General features: G+C 39.8%; 1 protein-coding gene across 2 annotated transcripts in view; it reads right to left on the bottom strand.

Annotated features, from left to right (window-relative positions):
* The window catches only part of STAB1 (stabilin 1), a 165,987-nt gene that overhangs the window by 90,119 nt on the left and 53,265 nt on the right, over window positions 1-22,603 (bottom strand). For both annotated transcript variants that reach the window (XM_075833779.1, XM_075833778.1), the window contains exons 24-33: window positions 21,685-21,778; window positions 12,739-12,897; window positions 10,522-10,617; window positions 9,666-9,761; window positions 9,129-9,176; window positions 8,530-8,654; window positions 8,124-8,235; window positions 7,897-7,974; window positions 5,355-5,456; window positions 4,887-4,997 (exon numbers count right to left, since the gene is read on the bottom strand). In XM_075833779.1, coding sequence (XP_075689894.1) covers window positions 4,887-4,997; window positions 5,355-5,456; window positions 7,897-7,974; window positions 8,124-8,235; window positions 8,530-8,654; window positions 9,129-9,176; window positions 9,666-9,761; window positions 10,522-10,617; window positions 12,739-12,897; window positions 21,685-21,778 — 1,021 coding nt within the window. The remainder of the gene's footprint in view (window positions 1-4,886; window positions 4,998-5,354; window positions 5,457-7,896; window positions 7,975-8,123; window positions 8,236-8,529; window positions 8,655-9,128; window positions 9,177-9,665; window positions 9,762-10,521; window positions 10,618-12,738; window positions 12,898-21,684; window positions 21,779-22,603) is intronic.

Here is a 22,603-nt window from a genome sequence, read left to right as displayed (position 1 = left end):
GATCCCAAAAGTAGATGTCCCAGTAGCCAGGGTTGCTAAAAAAACCGCAATCCCATTTGAAGATTCCTCGCAGTTGAAGGACGCCATGGACCGAAAGGCAGATGGGCTACTGAAAAGAACGTGGAAATCTTCCTCTGCTTTGATCTCGACTAATATCGCGGCCACATCAGTAGCAAGAGCAATGTTTATATGGTTAAACCAGCTGGGGCTCTCTCAAATGCTGCTAGAAGAGCATTATGGCTCAAAATGTGGTCAGGAGATACGAAGTCCAAGAACAAATTGTGTTCTATCCCGTTTACAGGATCTCTGATGTTCGGTCCTCTCCTCGATAACATGCTGGAGAATGCAGCAGATAGGAAAAAGGGGTTTCCTGAAGAGAAACCAAAAAAAAAAACCTCAGTTTGGGAGGTTTCGCCAACAGAGGGATCCTACCTTACAGAACTACAGCGGGAAAGGGAAGTCCGGTCGCTGGAGTTACCCCAAAGGAAAAAGGGGTCGAGGATATCGCCTTAACCCAAATAATTCATTTTAGCCCTCAAAGCAATGACGCCAAGAGCATAGGAGGAAGACTCCTACAATTTTATCCCAAATGGTCGAGAATAACCCAGAACCCCTGGGTTCTAAAGATCATAGAAGAAGGGTACAAAATAGAATTTTCCTCCATTCCTCCAGAGAAATTTCTAATAACCCAGTACCAAGCAAAAGGCCTTCATCAGATCCTTATCCGGGACGTCCAGAAACTACTCAAATTGAGAGCCATTTCTCCAGTTCCCCACAACGAAATATGCAAAGGCCACTATTCAAAAATCTTCTTAGTCAAAAAACCAAACGGTTCCTACAGGACAATAATCAACCTGAAGGTACTAAACAAGTGGGTGAAATATCGAAAATTCAAGATGGAGTCTATCAGATCGACTATTCCTCTAATATTGGAAGAGGCATCAATGTGTACGATCGATTTAAAGGATGCGTATTATCACGTTCCTATCCACCCCGCTTACCAGAGATTCCTCAGATTCGCAATTCAGGACGGTCCTTCCATTCTCCACTTCCAGTTTGTCTGCCTCCCTTTCGGCATTTCCTCCGCCCCCAGAATTTTTACAAAAATTATGGCAGAGATCATGGCATTCGTAAGAAGTCAGGGCATAGTAATTATCCCATATCTAGACGACTTCTTGTTGACGGCAGATACTCCGTCTATCTTAGACAGTCATCGGTTACAGGTTCTTTCCCTACTACAGGAATTGGGATGGATAATCAACTTTCAGAAGTAGAGTCTTCCTCCCCAAAAACAGAAGGTCTTCTTAGGAGTACTGCTAGACTCCTCCCTTCAACATTCCTTCCTCCCAAGAGAGAAACAAATACTCCTACTGGCAGAAGTAAGGAAATTTTGGGGGAAAGACGCCTGTTCCATAAGGGAATTTATGCGGATGTTGGGAATGATGACGTCTTGCATCCAATCTATTCCATGGAGCCAATTTCACTCCAGACCCTTACAGAATCTGATCTTGTCCCAGTGGGATCGAAAACAGAACTCCCTGAATTCAAGAATTCAAATTTCCGAGACTGTGAAATCATCCCTCCTGTGGTGGCTCTGCACAAACAACATAGACAAGGGAGTCCCCTGGAGAACTTCTCCTTATGTAGTGATTACCACAGATGCCAGCAAACACGGCTGGGGGTCGGTAATCCAAGACCAGCACTTTCAGGGCACATGGCCTGTTCAAATGAAGATGATGTCCTCAAACTTCAGAGAACTAAAAGCCGTATGGGAGACACTTATAAGAGCTTCACACATCATAAAAGGGAAGCATATAAGAATTTTATCGGACAACACGACAGCGGTGTCCTTTCTTCGCCATCAAGGGGGAACAAGACACACTCTTCTTCAGGCCCTCTCTACACAAATTTTCAGTTGGGCAGAAGAAAATGTCCTATCAGTCTCTGCAGTCCACCTAAAAGGCTCAGAGAACCTATCAGCAGATTTCCTGAGTCGGGAAAAAATAGACCCTGGAGAATGGTCCCTAAACAGGGAGGTCTTTCTGTCCTTAACCCGAAGGTGGGGTTATCCACAAATAGACCTGTTTGCCACGAGGAAAAACTCCCAAGTAGAGACATTCTTCTCCCTAAATCTCAGAGACAACCCATTGGGAGTAGATGCATTGTCCCAACCCTGGGGCATTTATCTGGCCTATGCCTTTCCTCCTTTTCCTCTAATACCAATGGTATTAAGAAAAATCCAGGAAGATTTGACAAAGCTCATCATTATTCTTCCCTATTGGCCAAAAAGAAGTTGGTTTCCAATCGTAAAATAACTAGCGTTGGAAGACCCTATCATGCTCCCAGTCAGGGAGAATCTTCTCTCCCAGGGTCCCTTATTCTTTCAGGGAATAGAAACTCTGAAGTTGTCAGCCTGGATCCTGAAAGGCAGATCTTGAGGAACCACGGTCTGTCAGACGAGGTAATTTCAACTATCTTATCAAGTCATAAAGAAGTTACCTCAAAAATCTATCAAAAAATTTGGAAGAAATTCTGTTCCTGGTATGGAGACCCAGGACCAGACCCCTTTTCTCCCAACATCGCGAAAATCCTAGATTTTTTACAATCGGGATTCAAAAAAGGGCTTAGTCTTAGTACCTTAAAAGTACAGATTTCAGCCTTAGGAAAAAAATTTAATACTCCCCTGGCTGAACATCGGTGGATCAGAAGATTCACTCAAGCGGTCTCTAAACTGAAACCTTCCCTAAAGAAATCAGTTCCTACCTGGGATTTGAATGTGGTGTTAACGACTCTTTGTGAGCCCCCCTTTGAGCCGCTCGACGAAATTAGTATGCATTTTTTAACTCTAAAAGCTGCATTCTTAGTCGCTATTACTTCAGCAAGAAGGATTGGAGAAATCCAATCTCTGTCAGTCATAGAACCATACCTAAAAGTACAAGAGGATAAGATCATCCTAAAGCTGGATCCTTCCTTTATTCCAAAGGTATCTACTGCTTTCCATAGAGAACAAGAAATAATTCTACCTTCCTTTTATCCAGATCCAAAAAACCAACAAGAAGAAAAATTCCATTGCCTGTATTTCAGGCGAACAATTCTTCAATATCTGGATAGAACCTCCTCCTGGAGACGAGATAAAAATCTATTTGTCCTGTTTGGGGGAAAGAATAGAGGAAAGAAAGCCTCAAAAGGCTCTCTAGCGAGATGGGTAAAAACCATACAAGAAGCCTACAAGTTCCAAGGACTATGTGCCTCACAAGGCATCAGAGCCCATTCAACGAGGGCAGTTTCGGCATCCTGGGCAGAAAGCAGAGAAGCCTCTATGGACCAAATCTGCAGAGCTGCCACTTGGTCAAGCCATCATACGTTTTGCAAACATTATAGGCTCGATGTTCTGTCCGATACGGATTTAAGTTTTGGACGGAAAGTCCTTCAATCCATAGTCCCGCCCTGAGCATTATAATCTGGTATTGCTCCTGTAGTGCTGTCATGAGGGATGTACTGGAAAATAGGAATTAGACCTACCGGTAATTGTATTTCCAGGAATCCATCATGACAGCACCCTTACAATCCCTCCCTTATTGAATTCTGATTTGTGCAATTAACATGTCAGTTATTATACCTAGAAATAAAATAGGGTTGCTTCCATCCTGGTGTAGTAATTGAAAAACACTGGCAAGTGGGTGGTGGGAGGGGCCTTTTAACCTCTCTGTCTTCCTGTCCCTATAGAGGTCAATAGGGCAACCTGCTGTGGTGCTGTCATGATGGATTCCTGGAAATACAATTACCGGTAGGTCTAATTCCTACTTTTCTGTGTATTTTTGACTGAAATAAAGATTGTTTGTAATTTTGCAAATACTTGGTCGTGACTTTTCTTCTCTTTCTGGCTTATCAATTCCGTCATTGTTAACCCAAAGAATAAGGTTAATATTAGATTTATACTGTACGGCGCATGGCGTAAAAATAAAACAAAAATGCTAAAAGTTATTCAATACATGATATGCACCCCAAAATTGTACCAATAAAAACTACAACTTGTCCCCAAAAAAAAGCCCTCTTAAGGCTACTTCGATGGGAAGACAAAAAAGCTCTCAGAATGCAGCAACACAAAAATGATATTAAATTTGATTATATTGTGCAAATCATAAAATAAATAAATAAATTTGGTATGGCCGTATTCATACCGACATGTAGAATGAAGTTAACATGGTATTTAGACCACAAGGTAAACACCGTAAAAAACAAAAAAGCAAAATAAACAAATTGCTTTTTGTTTCATTTCCAATTACAAAACTACAACTCGTTCCGCAAAAAAAAAAGTTTCGGAATGTGGCGACAAAAGCCACGTTTTTTTTCTCTTTTTTTTTTTTTTTTACTGAACTTTATTAAGCATTATTTCAAATTTTTCATCCCAATAGGGGAATTGAATAATTCTTTGGAATACTTAACTTTACAATTTAATAATACGTAAAAAATATTCCACAAATCAGACAGATTTCTCCATTTTGTGCTTTGTTTAATATTTTTCCCATAGGAACGTTTGCCGCAGCGTATTTTTAGGCTGTGGAAATATGTAGCAAATACGCCATGTGTGACTCCACCCTAACAGGCAGATACCTATGGCACACCTGGGGGGGTCTTTGTTAGCCCCTAGTTGCCATGGTAACCCATCAGGACCCTGTGATTGCTCCGTTCAAGCTCCTTCTTACTGCAGGGAATGAAGTAAAGAGAATCTGGGGTGTTCCGAGATCGGTGGGACCCCGAGCGATCAGAAAATGATCACCTATCCTGTGTGAGGTGATAATTTATAGTTTGTGGAATACCCCTTTAAATTTATCTAGACTTATCAGCATATATACACATTGTTTAGTTTTAAAGCAAATGCTTACCAAATAGGTAAATCCAGATTGATTGTAAAACCTTGTCACAGCAGAATTATTAGGTACGAAAATTGTATACTTCTGTCTGCTGGATTCGATTTCCTGACTTAGTCCAAGTTTCTGCAGTGAGGAGAGATTGTTAGTTCAGTTTATTAATATACACTTATGGCTCTGTTCACACCACATGTGTGCTCTACATCACAGGTACGTATATACCTGTATATGTAATGTATACTGTAACATACTCATAGGCTTCTATTTTGTATTATCTTTTCTGCACTGTCACATCAAGTCCCTTTATTATATGCCCCATTGTGCAGAAGTGAATCAGAACTTTAGTCTAACAGTCTAGCATCATGCCAGTAAACGTTAAAGGTTATGTTCACATTTCTGCACCGTTCCACAAATTTTATGAAGCCTCTGCACTCCTGCCTGTTAAGGTCATTTTTTTATCCTTTCTACCACACAATGACTTACCTGGATTGCCTGCTTGAACTGTTCAAATGCTGGAACTTGATCTAATGTTTGATAAAGACCTGGCCGAGCTGGTGGTATGGTCCCTAGTGGTGGGATTAAAACCTGGAGGAACAATATTTTTTCAGAGCTAAATTACTGACATTATGTATGGTTATATATTTATACAAAGTCAACAAACATGCACTATACAGTGCATAGATCTCATTTGCATCTGTAATATATATATATATATATATATATATATATATATATATATATATATATATATTTATTTATTTATTTTCTGCTTTTTTTTTCAAATATTGCGCACTAAGATTCTCAATGGCATTTTTGTTTCATTTATTGCAGAAATGCTTAAAGGCTATGGACACCTCTGCACTGAAATTTTTTCTTCCTAAATGCAAAATGAAGCAACTTTCTAGTGTTCCTTAATATTTCCTACCATTTTGCTGCTGTAGTCTGTGTAACTCCTTCGCATATCTGGTTGTTCTGCAAATGCTAACATAAATCCAAAAGAACACTGCTCCTGTCAGGGCTGACTCATGTGCTCTTTCTGGTCTCGCCCTCCCATCCCTCAATATTGTAGATAGGAGCAGTAAGGGGTAATAGTTTGTACTAGTCCTCAATGAATTACTATATTATCAAAAAGTTAATTTATTTCAGTAATTCAATTCAAATAGTGAAACTCAAATATTATATAGATTCATTACACACAGAGTGATCTATTTCCAGCATTTTTTACCAGGTAATTTTAGAGCACTTTATGCTTCCCTCTGCTGACAAGCTTCATGTAGCTGCTGATTTCATTTTCCAGCAGGACTTGGCACCTGCCCACACTGCCAAAAGTACCAATATCTGGTTTACTAACCACAGTATCACTGCGCTTGATTGGCCAGCAAACTCGCCTGACCTAAACCCCCATAGAGAATCTATGGGGCATTGTCAAGAGGAAGATGAGACCCCAGACCCAAAAATGCAGACAAGCTGAAGGCCGTTATCAAAGCAACCTGGGCTTCCATAACAGCTCAGCAGTGCCACAGGCCGATCACCTCCATGCCACGCCGCATTGATGCAGTAATTCATGCAAAAGGAGCCCCGACCAAAGCATTGAGTGGATGTACTGTACATAAATTTCAGTAGGCCAACATTTCAGTATTAAATATAATTTTTTAAATTGGGCTTATATAATATTCTAATTTTCTGAGACACTAAATTTTGGGTTTTCACTAACTGTTAGCTATAATCATTGACATTAAAAGAATAAAAATGCTGCAAATCGATCACTTGGTGTGTAATGAATCTATATTATATATGAGTTTCACTTTTTGAATTGAATTACTGAAATAAATTAACTTTTTGATGATATTGTAATTCATTGAGAATTACTAGTATATGGCAGATGAGAGTATGGAGAGGAGGGAACACATCCAAATGTTCAGAAAGGGCAGATGACACATGCAGTATCAGAGTGTAGATAGGGAGGAAAGCAGAGGGGGGATCACACAGACTATTAGTATAGAGAGAAAGCAGTACAGGAATAAAGCTGTGCTGATACATGATAGGTTGTGAAGGCAGCAGCATCCTGGACACACAGACTTTACATCCAGTATGTATTACTGGGATAGACATGTCCACAAGAGAAAAGTCTAAAACTAGAAACAGGTTGCAAACTGCATATCAGGGGTTCTAAAAATAAATAAAAGATTGCAGATTGCAGCCTAATACTTAGTGCAATTTTAATTTTTTTAAACCCATGTAACCACTAACATATGTAACAATATTTTTTTCGCATGTAATAGGTGTCCATAGCCTTTAAAGGGTATGTCTGCCTTTGCAACCAAAATAAAAACTGAATGTAAGTCTGTAAGAAGTAGGGGGGGAGATGGAAGAGAGTAAGATTGCAGTCTGTAGCTATGGATATGCAGGTGTGAATAGGTGCTATATGCCAAAAACAGTAGGATATTTTTAAATCAAGACTATTGGCTTAAGTCGCTTCATTTCTTTTTTATGGATCTGAGTAATAATAATAATAATAATAATAATAATAATAATAATAATAATAATAAAAACTAAAGTTGTAGAGGTGGACATAGCCTTTTAAATGAAATTAAATACAGTATGTCTCCAAAACTTTTTTCTTTGGAACATCGGGTCAAATTTTGTGGGTTAATAAATGGGTTAGGTTACATAATTAATAATGGGCAATTACTGACCAGATTACATAACCCTGCATAATGACAAATGATGAGATGAAACTCAGAGTAGCTTTTCTGCTGGATGTCTTACAGTGATTCTGTTGTCTATTTAAATAGAGCATCCATAAGATGCTTTTTATATAGTGATGCAGTGGGTAGCATCGCACCTGCTGAACGGCGTCCTGAACGAGAGATTAGGGTATCGTTCAAAAGCGTGCGCTGAATGTTAATTGGCGAGGAGACACTATATGGTTGCGGCTGCATCCTAAACTCCTGTAAAGTCTGGATTCACTTTAAGATGGACATTCATATGAATAATTAACATTGTAAGATGGTAAAACACTAACCTGGTTGATAAGGAAAATATACCCATTTGATGCCGGAATGTTATGGACAATGATACTTGCATTATTTACTGTTATATTCTGAAATAAAGGATACACATAAATTAGCCAGAGCATGAAGTCCTTTCCTTACTACAAACTAGTGCTTATATTTTTATTAACCATATATTGCTGCCAGTGCCAGCTACTTCCATATATATATTTGGGGGTACTGGATGAAAAAGACTTACTCCTTTTATAGTACCAATCTCCCACTTTGTCCTTGGGTCAATTGTATCCAATTCTTGCCCAACATATTGCTTTAGTTGCTCGGATGTGAAGGCTCCGCGGAGAAAGTGCACCCTGCAGTAAAGTATCAGTCAATGCATGAATAAGACAATTAGCAACCAGGGAAAAATAGATGGAAGGAACCCAAGACATGGTTAGAAGGTTTAGGGAATAGTCAGACATAGCATATGCGACGTGCCATTTAAGAGTAGTCCGAATTAGGTGTAAAGTGACCTTTTGGTCTACAGTAAGTTCTTCTATACTTGTAGCCACCAGAAGGCATCATTGTTGTTCAGGTTTCTTTTAAAAATTATATATATATATATAGTGTGTGGGCAAATCCAGATGTTCTTGTTTAGTGTTTTTTACCTGACTAAAAAAGGCAACTTGTCCAGCCAAAATTTTCTAGCACTCTCAGAAAGAGCACCAATTGCCGCATCAGTAGGGATTAAAGCAGTAACATTGCTTGTACGTGAAATGGAGATGTCAGAATTCTGTATGGAAATAAGAAATAGAACAATCTTATTGTAATTTGAAAACAACGTCTGCATGAGCAGGACCAGGTGGAAGGACCCCGAAATATGGCACCTCATATACTGTAACCGGTAAATTGCAAGGCACAGTGGGAAATCTCGATGTAAGCAAAGGCTTTACATAAATGCTCTAAACTACAAGGTCTGAGCACATAGAGCTACAGTATGGGCAAGGAATAGCAATTTGCCTGGTTTCATTTCATTTTGGACGATGATTGTATAAGCTCTCTCCCCTTTAATGTTTCGATCTTACATACTGCATATGTAAGGCAATAACCGTAGACTATACAAATATTTTACTAACATTCATGCAGATACTTCCCTCAGTCATTGCAATACACTGGTAGTTCAGATTTTAATGGTGTACATGGACTCACACAAATGGACTTAAATACAAAACCACATCAAAGATCACATACATATCAAAACAAATACCTTTATCCACTCATTGAAAAGGTGTCCAGCCGGGATTCCCAATAGTTCCTAAAATATAACGATACATATATATGATTTCTTATCTTTAATTATTAGAAAGAAATATTAACTTCCATTATCATTAATAACAGCCATTGACTTGCTTATATAGACGTGAGAGCAGCGGTTATTGTTTTTCTGTTATAATGTTGGAAATAAAAATTTTGGGGAGAAAAATATTAGTGTCTTATTTTAATGTTGTACTGACTCAAGAAACAAAATGTAAGTAAAAAAATTGGTACTTTTTAACCATTTTGGCCAATGGTGAAGCTCAGGCGTTATCATGTTCTGACCTGTGAAACCCAACTAGAAACACATTGAGAATCCATGCTCCACGGTCTAATCCACGTTTAGAATGGAAATTGAACCAGACCCACTAAAAGCCCAATATCCAGTACATACTCTCACATACTAGTAAAGCCACTCCAACTTTGATAAGTACGCTTTCTATATCAGTATTCTGTACCTTTATAGACAGACCAGATTATTTATACTTACCGTTAATACATCTGCATAACAGGTCATGCCATCCCCCTCAAGCCCATTCTGACAGAGACATGTCCTCTGTCCTCCTACATTCGGTATACAGGTAGCCTAAGAAAATTCATTAGTACTTATTATTGAGATGAGTGGTTAATAAAATAATCCAGCAATGTTTTAAGAGTACATACCCTACCCTACCTGTAAGAGTCTTTGCCAATGATTGCATTCATTAGCCTGTTTTTTTTTTTTTACTATAGCTTTGATAACTAGGGTTCTTATGGTCAAATACTTTCGACCCTAGAGTCTAAATGCACAGTATAGAATACATATTATTGAGCCTATACAGAGTCACAAGGAGTCCGGGAAGCTCTGAACTACTATGTTCTGCCATATGGTGACCTCCGTACAATGCCATATTGCAGGGCTATTTTTGTCTTGAAGCAATACTTCTGGTGGAGATAGCTCCATGACACTACATCAAATGGAAAATGGCACAATTTGTTTCACTGGCAGATTTATATTGAAATCAACTTCAAACCTCTGGGGATTCCAAATAAACTTTTAGGCATATGGCGGTACATTAGGGCCCCATAGGAGTCTATGAGCAGCGTATTATGGCTTCATACAACATGGAGGTTGGACAGAGCTGTATTAATCCACTTTGCACAAAAAAAAGATTGTGTAACAACTGCAAATGCAAAAAAATACCATAATAGAACTTAGACATTCGTATGTGATTTCATGATTTTAACATGTTATGTTGCTCATTTTATTGCTCTATCCCATCTTGATTCAGACAATTGTAAATACTAGCTAGGGTGTTGCCTGCATTGCAATTTCATCTCATCCTTTTACTATTGAAATTACCAACCATTAGGTGACAGCCGCCATTGTCTTCTAAACACATGTTAACTTGGTCACAGGAATACCCATCACCAGTGTATCCTTTCTTGCAAATACAGTCATTCTGTAAAAAAAAACAAAAAACGGGGAAATCTCTGAAAATCTTTTAATGATAACGCAGAAGATAAAATACATTTCAATGCTTCTGATTTCTATTTTGTGCATTTGGACACCCCTTGTCAAATTACATGTTCTGTTTTATTAGTGGATAGTAGTAAATACAACCTTTGCAGGGAACTAAGGGCCTGTTCACATCAGCGTTGGCTTTCCGTTCCGGGGTTCGGTCGGAGGTTTCCGTCGGGTGAACCCCGCAATGGAAAGTCAAACTGAAATCACAGCTTCCGTTTCCGTCACCATTGATATCGGAAAACGGACACCCGCCGGAATGGTGACGAACGGAAACCATTAGCAATGTTTCCGTCACCATTGATATCAATGATGATGGAAACGGAAGCTGTGGTTTCAGTTTGACTTTCCGTTGCAGGGTTCACCCGATGGAAACCTCAGACGGAACCCCGGAACAGAAAGCCAATGCGGATGTGAACAGGCTCTAACCTGCAGAGGTATTCTAGGCACAGACATATATGGTGTATGTGTAGGATAAAGTTCTGTTCTCTCAATTAAAGTCTATATTGGAGCTACCAACTTCGACCAGCTGTCTCCTTCTACTCCTCCTTTTCTCCCTTTCTTTGGTTGACATGGTGTATCCTATGTATATGTCATAATTGTGAAAAATGGGAATACCTGTCAGCTCTCTTGACATAACTGTTTTAGTAAACACTTGCATTCCCCAAAAAACAACAATTCTCGAGCATCTTTTCTTAGAAATCTGCATTGTTCCATCCCTCTGTTAATCTTCATGGAAATATATGCATAAATTGACAACTGGGTGTTACCATTCCTCTTGTCAAAAGAGCATGTTCTCAAGAAATCAGCCCTGACAACACCTGTGCAACTTTATGGTAACAGACCACAAACTGTGTATTCTGATCCTGCAGCCATTCTTTCTTCCACCTGTCCCCATAGCTTTTGCTAACATACCAAATGTAAGTTAGCAAAAAGTAGGGGGCAGATGGAAGAAAGTATGCCTGCAGGATCAGAATACACAGAGTTTGTATGTTATCGGTTACCATGGAGATTCATAGATCTGCATAGGAGCTGTAGAAAGAAAATATAAGAAATTTTGGGTGACTAGTTGCAAAGTTGTCACAGTACTTTTTGTAAAGTTGCTTTATATTATAATTTTTTTCATTTTAAATGCACTGGAATAATTTAAAAAAAAACATTAGTTGCATAGCCTTTTAGTGTTGTGTGGCATTCTTGAGAGATTGATGTGTGAAAACTTTTGCTGGTAAAGTTTCCTTCAAATGGTTCTTGCAAGTAGATCATGTTTGAGCAAGCAATGCTACCAGTAGACCAGTGCACCACTACTCTGATGGTAGCCAAATGTCCCTGAACGTACTTGGCAGTGCTAAGGTTTTTACTTTGCACACTGGACAAGGGGATGTTCTTGGTTTTATGGATCTTCTCTTCAACAGTTCGAATTAAAGGGGTTGTCCCAGAATTATACATTGTCACCGATCCACAGGAAGATCATTTTCTGATAATTTGGGCCCCACTGCTGGGACCCCCCTGATTATGTGAACAAAGGTCCAGAACCCCGAGATTCTCCTCGATGCAAACATCCCACAGTAGGGAAGAGCTTGAATGGAGCGGTTGACGAGCATGCACCCGCTGCTCCATTCAATGTCTGAGATTGACTAAAACAGCCAAGCACTGTACTCAATGTTTCCTTTAATCCCATTTATTTTGAATGGAGCAGTAGCACGCGTGCTCGACCCTACTCCATTTCATGCCACACGAGGCTTGGGACCCTTGTTCTCACGATTGGTGGGTCCCAGTGGATGGGGTCCCGGTGGTCAGGAAATCACTTATACTGTGGATAAAATATGAAGAAGAGAAGAACAGAAGATAGTTTACAGGTAAGTTTAATTCACTGCAATAGGGCAATACAGATAAGGGGGATTTCTGGAAAGTAGAAGTAGGTCCAAAATAATGATCAACTAAAACCTTCCTTTGCCTGTTATATTTAACAATGCCACTGTCTGTGAGAATAAAAATATAGAAACAGGTTTTACAGAATGAGTCAACTATGTCAGTTACCTATGACAAATGTAATTCTTACCTGCCCCGGTTGGGTAAATTTGCAGACGGCATTAATATCGCAGCCCCCTCTATTTTGCAGGGCACAGTTGTCAGTGGGTAAACATTCTATCCCGTCTCCACTCCAGCCAGGATTACACTGACATGTGACCCCTCCAGTTGGTGCAATGGTGCAGATAGCCTGAAAGTATTACATCAATAATTCACTGCTGGTGTGTCTCAAAAATAAAAATAAAAAATGATGCACAATATACATTTCCATTATAATAATGTCATATAGTTTAAATGGCCAAAGTATTGTTCAAATAGAAAAAAAAAATCACAATACTAGAACATAAGTATTAATAAGTAAGATAAATAGTTATATCTAGCTTACTAAGGGCTGGCCTACAAGTTTAGGTATTTATTACCATCAATCATATTATTACAAAAATACTTCATTATGATCTTACATCTACGAAAATACATATACATTTACCAGACTTCATTATTTCTCACCTTCACTATTGACTGTAACAGGACAAGAAAATTAATAAGGCACCTTGAACCCTACTGTCTACGATTGTTTTGGACAAAACTGTCCAGGATGACAGGGCCCATGGGACTCTGATAAAAACCACTGCCAAGTGCCTCTTACAACACACAATGTCGGGCAGCATATATATAGCTACTGTACATTGTAAAAGAATACAACAGAGTCATACTTTCCAACAGTCCCGATTGGATTGGAGCCCAAAGGCGGTTTGGTATATACTTATTTGCTTTTGTCAAAAATATTTTAATTATCTTTATATGTGTGAACCTAAAAATGCTATAGACAGTTGTCACTGGAGCTCAAAGATCTGCTAACAACAGCCTACAGGGGGGATGAGTATTCTATTCTAAGGCTTCGGCCACATGACCTAATGACCTTGTAATCAGCTGATACAAGGGCTGACATGACAAAACCCAAAACCACTTGCAATCCATTTTAACTAAATATATATGTTGAGATAAGTTGCTTGGAACTCTATGTTTTACCATATGTGGTATGTATATGTGTACGCATGAGGGTAACACCTTCTCTCTCTCTTCATTATAAATAAAGATGCATCTGCCCCCCATGGCAGAGACTGTTTGAACACTGACGCTGCGTGTCATGGTCTCTCTCCAGCCGGCCGGCCTCTCTCAGATCCACCATTGAGAGAGCATTCATTAATTTGGAGCTCATAGACAAATGCAGATAATGTCCAACGTTAATGGACAATGTAAATTCTGCAGCGACATTACTTGGGGGCTCTTGTCCGGGATTCTCAACACAGATCGAAGGCGACAATCGAAGGTGGATGACGGCTAAGATAACGGAGAACTGCACACAAAACCGGTGAGTAAGAAATGTTATTCTTACTGTGCACTTCTCTCTTGTTTTAGCTGCCGTCCAGGTATTGTCTCTTTTGACTATTTGGGAACCATGAACACCATTTGTCTATGAGTATTTGTATGTATGAATTATAGGAATAGGCGTGTGAGTAGAAACAAATCTGTGAGTGTATCTGTGAGAGGCTGAGATAAGGGAGCGTTTGTTTTCTGATCCCAAAACATACAGAAACAACCAAATACCGAGATAACACTAAACGGCCAGTCCGAAGTGTTCCCTCCGGCCCCTGGGTTTAGTATGTATTAAGATCAGGTTGCAAATTGATCCTTGCAGAAGTGACGGGTAACCATCCCCGCCCAAGTGATTGTTAGGACTTTTGCGTATCCAGACTGTGACCCATAGGAGGCGCACCTGGCCGGAAGTAAGAGTATGTATGTGGGCTAATCCTCGGATGCCCGAACTGAATGAGTTGCTGATTATTAAGTAACATCTCTGTAACTAGAAAGTTTATGGAATATCCATGGGCGCCTGAGACAGTGAGTTATAAATCACACCCATCCCTTTAAATACAACATAAAGTAGGTTAACGTACACTGCACCGAGGGACTTGCAATAATTGTGATCTTGTTGACAATAGTTGTGATTTGGCTGCTGTTTAGGAGACCGGATCAGAGACGTGGTTGCCCAACGACAGTCTAAAACATTTAGCAGAGCGCGTGGGGGGTAAACTCCATGACAGTCTAGAATATTTAGCAGAGCGCGTGAGGGGGAAACCACCATGACAGACTAGAAATAGGCCCAGGATTTAGCAGAGTGCTTTGAGGAGCCCTACGGACAGACTAAACACAGGAGTTAGCAGAGTGCCTAGGGAATTCTCATTGACAGACTAAGAAAGCCGAAAGTCTAGCAGAGGGCATGGGGACTTCTGATCCAAAGTATGCCCAAGGTAAAGTGCTGGCCAGCCGGGAATTGGGGCATAACACCCAAGGTACAGGGTGTGGAAAAACAGCAGCAGATATTGTTAGGAAACTAAGTGGGAAAAGGTTTAGTTTAGAACCTAGAGAAAATAACGTAGAAATCGAGAATGTCCAAGCAGGTAGTTTTCAGCTATACTGGATGGGATGGTTTCTTGAGAGATGATGGGCCCTGGATTAATAGACAGAGTTGCAGAGAACAGATAGAAGTGATTGAATGCACCAGAAATAGGAAAAAAAACAAAAAACACAAGGAAACAAAGTTGTCAGTAAGAATTAACCAGCGTCTAATTCTATAGATAGACATTCCAGTAGAAAAGAATGTGCCAACGTATAATTCTTCTATGTACAGCTTTATAAACCAAAGGTTTACAGAAACAAGAGGTTTCCAGGGGTGACAGGCGATCAGTTATTAGCCATACATAGAGAGAAAGGTGTCATCTGAATTCATAAAGGAATCGATTAATTCTTCACTTCCTAAAAAGGGAACATCGCGTGAAATGTTCAGGGATTATTGAGAGATAGATAGACGTGGATTAGGAATTGGCTAGAAATATAAATAAAGCCAATAGGAGAATTTTAAGTGTAATGAACACGGATAGTAGAAGAAGTGAGATTGATAAAGTGAAGATTCTTATGTATTTCTATCCAGATATGATTGTTGGAATATACTGTATATCATCTGTCCTAAATTGTCACTAATGAAATTTCCTCTCGTTATAGGAGTTTTCCAAGACATTTTAAACATTACTGTAAATCTTTTTCTTTTTTGGTTTATTTAACAGTCATTTTAATAATTGCATGGAATGTCTAACAAGATTTATTGTTAATCTATAGTAACCGTGTTAGACTAATAGAACTAATGATAAGAGAATAACGTGTGTTACTTACAAGAGCATGCCTCAGATATCCATTGTGGGGAAAAAAAAACAAAAAAAACATGTGAAGAGGTTTTGTCATTGATTGACAGGAGCACATGGTGACATTTTTACGTTGTAGCTAATAAGATTTAGCTAGTAAGGGGTTAATGCTACATTCTCTGTTATCTGTAGTTTAGCTGTGTCTACAGAAAGTGCACATATAGTGCAAAATAAGAACTGTGACTTAAAGATTAAAGAAAGAAAAAAAAAAAGCCTAATGAAATCACAGGATTGAGTATTATATGTTTTATGTTTATATGTTATATGTTACGTTATATGTGTTTTATGTGTCGACCACAATGAAAAAAGGTGACTCTCATATTTAAATTTAATATGATGCCCATTACTAAATGAAGATTATAGTTCATAGGATGAATAATCCAATAATAGGAGTTTATACACAGTCACTCTAGTTATATACTTGTTTTACATAAAGTCACACACAAAAGGTATATAATGTGTGAGATTGGATTCTCAGCACTGAGTGTCTGGGAACAGCCGGTATTGTGAGTGACTGGTGTGTGCGCTGAACTATTTTTAAAGGGAAATGGTTTCTTTGAAATCACCACATGAGAAGTGAGTCAACAAGAAAGATTTTTATGTCATTGTTACATTTTAGTTTATGATTATTTGATATTAACAAGTTTCTATTGGCATATGATGACGCATATAGTGCACGATATGTTTCATCATTTGTGTTAATGGATTGGTTTATTTAATATTGATATATACTAATTAAGGAAACAAGTATTTTGCTATTTTGCAAAGTTCTATTATTTAATTATACGAGTATCCTTTCTGTTGAATGTTGGTATATACATTACATATGCACATGACACACACACACACACACACACACACACACACAGAATATATTTTATGAAATGAAAATGCAAATAAGATTACAGCATTAACAGGAGCTGTCCAGTCAATCTTATAGTTTCTGAGATCCTTGCAGCAATTCAGGTTGTCATCCAATATAAGGCTGATGGACAGATTGAAGTTACTAATGATATGCAACATTTTATGTGTGCAGCACTCTATGGGGATTGCACTGAGAGGAGGAAGACCCCACATCTCAGGCATTGAGGGCGGTCCTGTCCTCCTTCTGGGCACAGAGTAAACAGACGTAGGACGCATGTCTGTGGCCCCTGTGACTGTTAAAATTGTTTGCAAACATCCCCAAACCTCAGTTGAAGAAGTGCCCTCCGAGCCTCCCACAGTTGAAAAGTATTGATAACCAGATAAGACAGTATTTGGAGGCCGGGGTACTGAAGGAATGTGTATGTTCTTATAATAAGCCCCTCTCCCTAAGAAAAAAAAAAAAAAAAAAACCTTGTACCTTCCGTCTTGTATCTGTGTAGTAGCAGCAGCTGCTCTTCTCAAAGACAAGACAACAGACATAGTGCTAAGATTAGCCTCTAGTTCTCAGGGTGCCCCATGCTGTTAGTGAGATTCTTCATCAAGCACACACTAAGTATATGTCTACAAAGTATAAGACCAGTCTCATGGCCCCATATAAAACTAACCATACATTGATGTACAGTGTTAAACCCTACTACATTGCTTCCGCAGGGTTCAACAAAGGAGGAAGAGACGGATATATGGTCAATGGGGGACTTGAGGGAATGGGATAAGTCACAGGAAACAGTAGACAGTGAATTTCCGGCCTGGTGGGAAGTTGATTTCTCAGCACATTTGATTCCCTAGTACCCAGATCACCAACATAATTGTATTGAATTAATGACAATAGAGATGAAAACATTAGAAAATGTAACAGGGGATCCAATATCTAATCTAGCTTTTGAGTTTCTTTTGTAGATGGCTCCAGGTACCACCATGAAGGATGCTACAAGACTGGGTATATACTGTCACCACCGAAACAGAGGTAATAAAGTAACAACCACTCCCATCCTCCGTGTCAGCACAGGAGGTGGAGGTGAAGGTACTCGCTGAGGTGTGTAGACTGACTGAAGGTAAAACCACAAATATATATATACTGACTCTAGATATGCTTTTGGTATTGCACATGATTATGGCCTAATCTGGAGGAGCAGAGATTTTGCTGGATCCACGGGTAAACCCATAATGTTGAGAGAGTGAGAGAACTGTTTGAGGCTCTGACACTGCCAAAGCAGGTAAATATACGTTAAGTGCAAGCTCTTACTAAAATGCAAGCTACCCCCGAAGCAAGGGGAAATAGACTAGTAGACAAGGCTGCGAAAGCTGCGGCTCTCAGGTCCCTCATAGAGGAGGACGTAGTATTCTTGACCAGCATAGTATCTGGTCCCATAGACACGATAATATTAAGTAGACTACAAAGTCAAGCCATATAAGAGGAAAAAGGACATTGGCAGACAAAAGGTGCCAGTGAAGGGGAGGATGGAATATGGAAGGTGGGTAACAGGATGTGCCTACCCAGAGTCCTCTTCCCCATGATAACCCAACTAATGCACGGACCAACGCAGGTGTCAAGAGAAGGAATGAGTGCAATGGTGACCAAATGGTGGGTACCCCCGAGGTTTCAGCAAGTGCTGTTGCCAGATTTGTCCAGAGGTGCATGATATGTGTCTGCCATAACATAGGCAAAACTGTGCGGGTTGCAAAAAGGCATATGGTAAAGGCAGACTACCCATATCAGCGATTGCAGATTGACTCAGTTACCAAAGGTGGGACAGTATGAACATGTACCGGTCCATGTAGATCTGTTCTCTGGGTGGCCTGAGGCGTGGCCAGTAACGTGGGCCACAGCAAAAGTAAAAGATGGCTCTCAGAAGTGGTATGTAGATATGGGGTCCCTGAGACAATAGAAAGTGATAGAGGAACTTACTTTACTGGAGAGGAACTCCGAGACATCCTGCAGGTCCTGGGTATAGAGCAGCTTTTCACACCCTGTATCCCAAGAGCAATGGGAAGGTAGAAAGGTGGAATGGGACTTTTAAGTTAAAAATCCAGAAGGTCATGGCTGAAACTCATAAACCATGGACTGAGTGCCTGCCTATTGCCCTCTGACCTCACCAGTTATGTGGGAGCTCTGAAGAAACAGCTCACGCAGATGTATAAATATGTTTATGATTCCATTCCAGAACCTAAGCGAAAGGAGGACATTGTATACAGCCAGGGGACTGGGCTTGTGTAAAGAGACACCGTAAAGCACTAGAGCCGCACCGTGGCGCTCCGTACCAAGTCCGACTCACAACTTCCACATCCGTTACATTGGAAGGAAAGAACTTGGACACCCGCCAGTCACTGCTGGAAGGTCCTCAATCACGATGAACTGTGGGTCTCGTCAAGCTCTGGCTGACCTTCATCTTCTCTGTCATCTCTACATTACCTATTGTCTAAATGATGAGCGAGAAGAAGAGTTTAATGACAAGTTTATCAAACATCAAGTGATATCAGTATTGACTAAATTGCTGGACTATTGTATATGTCTCTATTCAAAGATGATGCCATATCTGAAGATAGATAACGTTATTGCCTTGGCCTTGCGGTCCCATCTCTTTTCCCTAGCGCTTAACCCTTACTCTCCTGGAGTTGTCCTTCGTGTAATAGCAGCGGGGGCATTGGTTCCCTGGCTGTTTTATCGTGTAAGATATTCAAAGAGGGAAGCGCTGTGGAAAACAGATCTCAGGCAAAGGAATACTGCCGTCCATGATTGGATGTTACCCCAATGACAGTGTGTGATGTGTAAACAGAGGTCAGGTTAATAAAAATGACATGTTGTTTGATGCTGTAGACCTCACCGACTGTGAGGGAAGAGACACAGAATATGTATAGTCTGGGGATAAGAGCAACTGGCAGCTCCTAGTGCTCAGAAACAGCTAGAAAATGGATGACGCAGGGTCTAGAGGGTGTAACACGAGGTAATCTAACTAATAAAGGGGGGGCATCGATGAATGCCACCGGACAGGGCATGATCTTGTTCTCCTGGATTGCAGGAGTGTTAACTCACTCCAGGGATGTGCTTCAACCCAACATGTATGTCATATATGTGGGTACGAGGCATATAAGTGGTTGCCACCCGGGAGGCCAGGAGTATGTACCTTAGCAAGGATACAACCAGCTACTTGGGTATGGGAAGATAAAGATTTCCCCTATGCTAATGTTCCCCAACACATGTTATTAAAAAGGGAAGTACAAAAGAAGGCCAGGCCATTAGTACATGTACCATGGCAGGAAAAGTTCGGCCTAGCATTAACACTTTCAGGCTTATCTATAAAGAATGCTCACAATATAGAAAGATTGGCCGAGCTATTTGATAATGTAACTGATTATATATTTGATAGTTTAAACATAACATCAGCCATCATAGGACAATTAGTCTTAGTAACCAATCAACACACTATGGTACTTGATTATTTAACTGCATCACAGGGGGGTATGTGTCAAATTGTTGCACCAGCCTGTTGCCATTATGTAGATCCCTCAGGACTGGTGCAGGTAAAGCATGACATAGAACAAGCCCAGAAGGTAAAGGAAGAATTTAGGAAAGCTAATTCTAAAGAGGACTGGAATATTGATTGGCCCGACTGGTTTAAAGGAATTGGAGGCTGGGTTTCTGGGATAACTCATGTGGCCGTACAGGTATTAGTATTTGTTTTGCTGGGATATATTTTGTTTAAACTTGTAATATGTTTGATTACAAAAATAACAAAAATCAAGAGAACAGCACAGGATATTAAAATTCATGTGGTCCAGACCACCCACCACCCTAAGAACCGAGATGGGAGGAAACATTCAGAGCCACCTGTTTATGTGACACTAAATGCTTCCATACCTGATAAAGTTATCTGTCAAGCCGTAGAAAACCACCAAGATAGATGGTAATTCCCTAAATCTTCAGGTGTGTACAGTATGTAACGCTGTACGCGCACCTATTGCTAGACACGTATCCTGAGTATTCGTTTCGCGGTGAATGGCATTAAAAATGCCCTGGTCTGGGGGATCTAGCCAGAACGTAATCTCGAACGAATATTCTAATACATGGCTAAGCAATTTTATGTTCAAAAGAAGGGAATTGTCAAAAATATTTTAATTATCTTTATATGTGTGAACCTAAAAATGCTATAGACAGTTGTCACTGGAGCTCAAAGATCTGCTAACAACAGCCTACAGGGGGGATGAGTATTCTATTCTAAGGCTTCGGCCACATGACCTAATGACCTTGTAATCAGCTGATACAAGGGCTGACATGACAAAACCCAAAACCACTTGCAATCCATTTTAACTAAATATATATGTTGAGATAAGTTGCTTGGAACTCTATGTTTTACCATATGTGGTATGTATATGTGTACGCATGAGGGTAACACCTTCTCTCTCTCTTCATTATAAATAAAGATGCATCTGCCCCCCATGGCAGAGACTGTTTGAACACTGAAGCTGCGTGTCATGGTCTCTCTCCAGCCGGCCGGTCTCTCTCAGATCCACCATTGAGAGAGCATTCATTAATTTGGAGCTCATAGACAAATGCAGATAATGTCCAACGTTAATGGACAATGTCAATTCTGCAGCGACACTTTAAACAGGCCTTCTGGGCAATTCTAAAGAAATTCACGAGCGAAATGAGGATGGAGTCTAAAATGTCCCACAATTGGGGATTTAAATATTGGGAAATATGCATAGTGTGAACTATTGCTACTACTGATATCTATAATGTGGTGTACTTTAATTGAATAAAATATCAAACGTCACATGATAATACATTTACTTACATTTTCTGAACAACCCCCTCTATCTGGCCTTCTGCATTCATCTTGAGGTTGACAAAAAGATCCATCGCCTTCATATCCATTCTTACACAGACAGCTAAAAGACAAATTGAAGCTAGACAATATAAAAGGTGTATTTATAGGATATGTCATAAATTTCTGATAGCTGGGGCCCAGCTCAGGGACTCCTACCCATCTGGAGAACAGGGATCCTGTGACCCTCATTCGGCAGTTCACAGTTGCCGGGACTGGAAAGCATGGAAACTGTCAATGAGCTCAGGAGGGCTGAGAACTCTTGTTTTATCAATACATGTTGTGTTATCTTTCTATTTCAGACAGTGATCCCCTGAGCTCTTCTACCTCCTGAGTTACAGCCGCCATGTATAACTAGTATAATAGTATGGGACTATAATTCTGTCACAGGGTCACAGATTCTTCATAGACATGAGTGGACAATGTTCTTTCTTCCCTTCACTCCCCTTTTCGTTCTTCTCTCTCTGTTGCTTCACCTTATACAGTGGCAACCTGGGATCAGATACATTTTGTTTTTACTAAAAAAATACTTCGTTTTTCAATACAGTATCCTTAAAGGGAACCTGTCACCAGCATTTTACTGATTAAACCAGCAATACCTGGGGGTAGTGGGTGAAATATAATTTCTATTTAACCTAAAATTGTCTTCTTAGTCGGCTCTGTAGCTTTATTATTCAGTTTTTGAGTGTTCCCACACCGTATGCAAATGAGCATAAAAGAGTCATATCTTTGTTTGAAAAGAGTCAAATCTTTGTTTGAAAAGAGTCATATCTTCATTCCTCAAGTTTTTCCGAGTTTTCCCCGCCTCTTTACTTTTGATTGACAGCTCCTTGCTTTGCCTCAGCACACAAAATCCTGCACTTGTGCATTGATGTCCTCTTCTGGGGTG

The sequence above is a fragment of the Rhinoderma darwinii genome, chromosome 7 (assembly GCF_050947455.1).
Source record: "Rhinoderma darwinii isolate aRhiDar2 chromosome 7, aRhiDar2.hap1, whole genome shotgun sequence".
Lineage (NCBI taxonomy): Eukaryota > Metazoa > Chordata > Amphibia > Anura > Rhinodermatidae > Rhinoderma > Rhinoderma darwinii.
This window is presented reverse-complemented; position numbering and strand designations above follow the sequence as displayed.